This window comes from Bombina bombina, chromosome 6, assembly GCF_027579735.1.
Source record: "Bombina bombina isolate aBomBom1 chromosome 6, aBomBom1.pri, whole genome shotgun sequence".
Taxonomy (NCBI): Eukaryota; Metazoa; Chordata; class Amphibia; order Anura; family Bombinatoridae; genus Bombina; species Bombina bombina.
The window spans coordinates 1,122,251,391-1,122,257,390 of record NC_069504.1 but is presented as its reverse complement, the minus strand read 5'-3'; the positions used below and the strand labels follow the sequence as shown (position 1 = coordinate 1,122,257,390).

At 40.9% G+C, this 6,000-nt stretch overlaps 1 protein-coding gene across 1 annotated transcript in view; it reads left to right on the top strand.

Moving 5' to 3' along the window:
* ITPR2 (inositol 1,4,5-trisphosphate receptor type 2) overlaps positions 1-6,000 on the top strand; it is a 920,836-nt gene that overhangs the window by 796,387 nt on the left and 118,449 nt on the right. Inside the window, exon 44 of the mRNA XM_053719707.1 lies at positions 5,865-5,951. Within this exon, the coding sequence (XP_053575682.1) occupies positions 5,865-5,951 (87 nt within the window). The remainder of the gene's footprint in view (positions 1-5,864; positions 5,952-6,000) is intronic.

The following is a 6,000-nucleotide window of genomic DNA, read 5'->3' as shown; positions in this document are numbered from 1 at the left end:
AGGTGTGCATAATTATTAGGCAACTTCCTTTCCTTTGGCAAAATGGGTCAAAAGAAGGACTTGACAGGCTCAGAAAAGTAAAAAATAGTGAGATATCTTGCAGAGGGATGCAGCACTCTTAAAATTGCAAAGCTTCTGAAGCGTGATCATCGAACAATCAAGCGTTTCATTCAAAATAGTCAACAGGGTCGCAAGAAGCGTGTGGAAAAACCAAGGCGCAAAATAACTGCCCATGAACTGAGAAAAGTCAAGCGTGCAGCTGCCAAGATGCCACTTGCCACCAGTCTGGCCATATTTCAGAGCTGCAACATCACTGGAGTGCCCAAAAGCACAAGGTGTGCAATACTCAGAGACATGGCCAAGGTAAGAAAGGCTGGAAGACGACCACCACTGAACAAGACACACAAGCTGAAACGTCAAGACTGGGCCAAGAAATATCTCAAGACTGATTTTTCTAAGGTTTTATGGACTGATGAAATGAGAGTGAGTCTTGATGGGCCAGATGGATGGGCCCGTGGCTGGATTGGTAAAGGGCAGAGAGCTCCAGTCCGACTCAGACGCCAGCAAGGTGGAGGTGGAGTACTGGTTTGGGCTGGTATCATCAAAGATGAGCTTGTGGGGCCTTTTCGAGTTGAGGATGGAGTCAAGCTCAACTCCCAGTCCTACTGCCAGTTTCTGGAAGACACCTTCTTCAAGCAGTGGTACAGGAAGAAGTCTGCATCCTTCAAGAAAAACATGATTTTCATGCAGGACAATGCTCCATCACACGCGTCCAAGTACTCCACAGCGTGGCTGGCAAGAAAGGGTATAAAAGAAGAAAATCTAATGACATGGCCTCCTTGTTCACCTGATCTGAACCCCATTGAGAACCTGTGGTCCATCATCAAATGTGAGATTTACAAGGAGGGAAAACAGTACACCTCTCTGAACAGTGTCTGGGAGGCTGTGGTTGCTGCTGCACGCAATGTTGATGGTGAACAGATCAAAACACTGACAGAATCCATGGATGGCAGGCTTTTGAGTGTCCTTGCAATGAAAGGTGGCTATATTGGTCACTGATTTGTTTTTGTTTTGTTTTTGAATGTCAGAAATATATATTTGTGAATGTTGAGATGTTATATTGGTTTCACTGGTAAAAATAAATAATTGAAATGGGTATATATTTGTTTTTTGTTAAGTTGCCTAATAATTATGCACAGTAATAGTCACCTGCACACACAGATATCCCCCTAAAATAGCTATAACTAAAAACAAACTAAAAACTACTTCCAAAACTATTCAGCTTTGATATTAATGAGTTTTTTGGGTTCATTGAGAACATGGTTGTTGTTCAATAATAAAATTAATCCTCAAAAATACAACTTGCCTAATAATTCTGCACTCCCTGTATGTTCAAAGTTTTTTTAAACACACCGGCAAGTGAAAAGAAAGTGAAAACCCTGTTGTTTCACTTGAAGGCGGACTTCACTTTACAGCGGCGCTCCAGTCCCTAACCTGCTGTATGAGTGAGGTATACCTGTATATGTTTATGTGTATGTATATATATATATATATATATATATATATACAGTATATATAGGTATAAATATATATTGTTCCAAGTTCCAAAATACAAGCAGATATATATAGAAAATAAATACATATTTTGCTATGTGAAGAACTATGGAATGTTTAATCTTCATATTTTCATGTCGGGTTTGCACATGAGTTGGGTGTTAGGTCCCCCACACACACACACACACTTTTTTTGCTCTAGTGACTTACTACTATGGGGTAATACGTGAACGCGCACACGATATTCTAGGTTTAGGTTATCACAAGAGCGGAATAAGTAAACCTCTAGCACAGTTGACGCTTGAGCGTAATCTGGTCCTTAGTGTTTAATGTCCCTTTAAAGGGACAGTTCAGTATCAAATTTATATCGCACAATCTTATTTAAACTTTAGTGAATGTTGAATTGCACAGTATTATTGAAAAATATATAAATAGTTAAGCAAAGCAATTCTTACCAAAAATTGTAATTTTGACACCACAATTCAAATCTCTATAACGCCTGTACATGTTTTATTTCTCTTAATTTAAATAATTAGTGTAAAGGTTTAGTTTCTATAAAGTAGTTTAGTTTCTATAACGTACTTTAGTTTCTATAAAGTAATAGGCTCTGCTATTTTTCCATTTATCTCTGTTTTTTCAAGCAAAGCTGTGTGGAAACCCTTTTAGATAATCCTATGTTCAACACAGTCTTGTTTGGATAGTCTCTTTTATTGCCTGTTTTATATCTGTGACTAATTATCTTCAGCAGGAGGAAGAGATCAGCGTTGTACATATGGGGCAATCACACTCTTACACCAGAATCATTTTATCATGTATTATCTGCCTGATCTCCAGCTAACACATATTTAATGGCCATTGGGGTATGCTGAGAACTGATGGTGGGAAACTCTTCCATTTCTATTTTTTCTCTTGAGTCATTTATATGCTCATTAACCCTTAGGATTTCGCACAATACAACAAGTAAAGATTTCCTGTGCCTGTTATATTCTATCCAAATGAACAGTCTGACCCAAAGTTGTATTTAAACTTTTATGATTTTTTTTTTCCCATGACAGACTGTACAATTAAAACAAATCCAATTTTTCCTTTATTACCAAACTGACTTTTTCCTTTGGTATTCTTTGTCCTAACTTGGCTCCTTTTGTGAGAGCATACATAGGTAGGTTCAGGAGCGTGCACCTGTCTTGAGCACTGTATGGAAACACTTTTTCTACAATGTTTGTAACAATGTTTTACATATAACTGTCACATTCCTGAGCCTACCTCAGTATGCTCTCATTTGAACAAGGGTGAATAAGAAAACAGTACATTCTAATATAAGTGAACTGTAAAGTTTTGTAAAATTCTACACTCTAACTAAATCATGAAAGTTCAACTTTGACTTTTTCTGGACTGCCTGTAAATAGGTTTTCTGTTCTCCAGTCCTGCCCTCTTCCCATCTTACAGTAGCAGATAGCAGTGATAATACTCACGTGATGTAATTGTGAAGAAAACTGTGTGTCTAGCATCAGCATGGTGACCATGGGCAACTCTTGCTTTGCCTTGTAGTCCAGCAGCAATTAGATAGCACTAGCTTTTTACAGCCATATGGTGAGAACCACTTATACATATGTAGGCTTTGTTGCCCAGCTCCTCATAATTTGTCCCCTCTTTATAAAAGGTCCCATATGTTGGGATATATATTGGTATTATATGGTGAACCTTGTGATTGGTATTTTGTCTATATTCAGATGTATCTTATGATTTATATTTTTTCTTTTTAAATTTTTTAAAGACACAATGAGTCCATGGATCATCATCATCCTTACTTGTGGGATATTCACCTCCTGGTCAGCAGGAGCAGGCAAAGAGCACCACAGCAGAGCTGCTATATATAGCTCCTCCCCTCCCTTCCACTCCAGTCATTCTCTTTGCCTACGTTAGTGATAGGAAGAGGTAAAGTGAGGCTCTTCAATGGTGGTTGTCTCTGGATCATCTATCCCAGGGGACATGCTTTCGCAGACCTTCATGGGTGATTGTGACAAAGGACGCCAGCCTTTTAGGATGGGGAGCAGTCTGGGGCTCCCTAAAGGCTCAGGGAGTATGGACTCAGACAGAGTCTCTTCTTCCTATAAACATCCTGGAACTAGGAGTGATCTTCAATGCTCTTCTGGCCTGGCCTCAGTTGGCTTCAGCCCAGTTCATCAGATTCCAGTCGGACAACATAACGACAGTGACTTACATCAATCATCAGGGAGGAACGAGGAGTTCCTTAGCGATGACCGAGGTAGCCAAGATAATCCGGTGGGCAGAGGCCCATTCTTGCCATCTGTCAGCTATCCACATCCTAGGGGTGGACAGCTGGGAGGCGGACTTTCTGAGCAGGCAGACTTTTCATCCGGGAGAGTGGGAACTCCATCTGGAAGTATTCTCCAACCTGATTCTCAAATGGCTTCGGCCCGAAGATAGATCTCATGGCATCTCGCCAGACTGCCAAGCTCCCGAGATACGGGTCCAGGTCCAGGGATCCCCAGGCGGAACTGATAGATGCTTTGGCAGTTCCTTGGTCCTTCAGCCTAGCATATCTATTTCCCCTGTTTGCTTTTCTTCCTCGAGTCATTGCTCGAATCAAACAGGAGAAGGCATTAGTGATCCTTATCGCTACTGCGTGGCCTTGCAGGATTTGGTATGCTGATCCAGTGGACATGTCATCCCTGCCACCTTGGAAACTTCCATTGAGGAAGGACCTTCTCATTCAAGGGCCCTTCCTTCACCCAAATCTAGCTTCTCTGAAGCTGACTGCTTGGAGATTGAACGCTTAATCCTATCCAAGCGGGGGTTTTCTGATTCGGTCATACAGACCTTAATTCAGGCGCGTAAACCTGTAACTAGAAAGACTTACCATAAGATATGGCGTAAATATCTCTATTTGTGTGAATCCAAGGGCTGCTCATGGAGTAGAGTTAGGATTCCCAGAATTTTGACTTTTCTCCAAGAAGGTTTTGGAGAAGGGTTTATCGGCAAGTTCCCTAAAGGGTCAGATCTCTGCCTTATCTATTTTGTTACTCAAGCGTCCGGCAGATGTACCAGATGTACAATCTTTTTGTCAGGTCTTGGTTCGGATCAGGCCCGTGTTCAAACCAGTTACTCCTCCATGGAGTCTGAATTTAGTTCTTAATGTTCTTTAAGGGGTTCCGTTTGAGCCTATGCATTCCTTAGATATTAAGTTATTATCTTGGAAAGTTTTATTTCTTGTTTCTATTTCTTCAGCTCGAAGAGTGTCTGAGCTCTCGGCGTTGCTATTCAATTCGCCTTACCTTATTTTCCATTCAGATAAGGTAGTTTTACGTACTAAACTAGGGTTTCTTCCTAAGGTTGTTTCAGACGGGAACATTAATCAGGAGATTGTTGTTCCTTCCTTGTGTCCTAATCCTTCTTCTCAAAAGGAACGTCTTCTACACAATTTGGACGGGGTCAGTGCTTTAAAATTTTATTTACAAGCGACTAAGGACTTTCGTCAGTCGTCTTCTCTGTTTGTCATTTTCTCTGGAAAACGTAAGGGTCAGAAAGCTACGGCTACCTCTCTTTCTTTTTGGCTGAAGTGTATGATCCATTTTGCATATGAGACTGCTGGACAGCAGTCTCCTGTAAGAGTTACGGCTCTTTCTACTAGGGCTGTTACTTCCTCATGGGCATTCAAAAATGAAGCTTCTGTAGAACAGATTTGCAAGGCTAAAACTTGGTCCTCTCTTCACGCTTTTTCTAAATTTGACAAATTTGATAGTTTTGCCTCGGCTGAGGCTGCTTTTGGGAGTAAGGTTCTTCAAGCAGTGGTGCCTTCCGTTTAGGTTCCCTGTCTTGTCCCTCCCTTATCATCTGTGTACTCTAGCTTTGGTATTGTATCCCACAAGTAAGGATGATGTTCCGTGGACTCATTGTGTCTTTAAAAAGAAAAGAAAATTTATGCTTACCTAATAAATTTGTTTCTCTTTTAGACACAATGAGTCCACGGCCCACCCTGTTCTTTTGAGACAGGTTATTCATTTTTGTAAACTTCAGACACCTCTGCACCTTGGCTTTTCCTTTCTCTTCCTAACTTCGGTCGAACGACTAGAGTGGGAGGGAGGGTAGGAGCTATATATAGCAGCTCTGCTGTGGTGCTCTTTGCCTCCTCCTGCTGACCAGGAGGTGAATATCCCACAAGTAAGGATGATGATCCGTGGATTTATCGTGTCTAAAAAGAAACAAATTTATCAAGTAAGCATTCATTTTCTTTTGTGTTATTGGTCCCACTGCATTACAATGTGGTATTTGTCTTTTGTGCCTTCTAGATACCGGTGAGATTCGCACATCATCGCTGACTGCTATGATGAGCTCCTGCCACAAGGAAAATTGCTCAACAACTGTCTCCGTCACAGGTCTGTTCAATAAAATATAACATTTGTTTAAATATTTAGGACTTTCTGA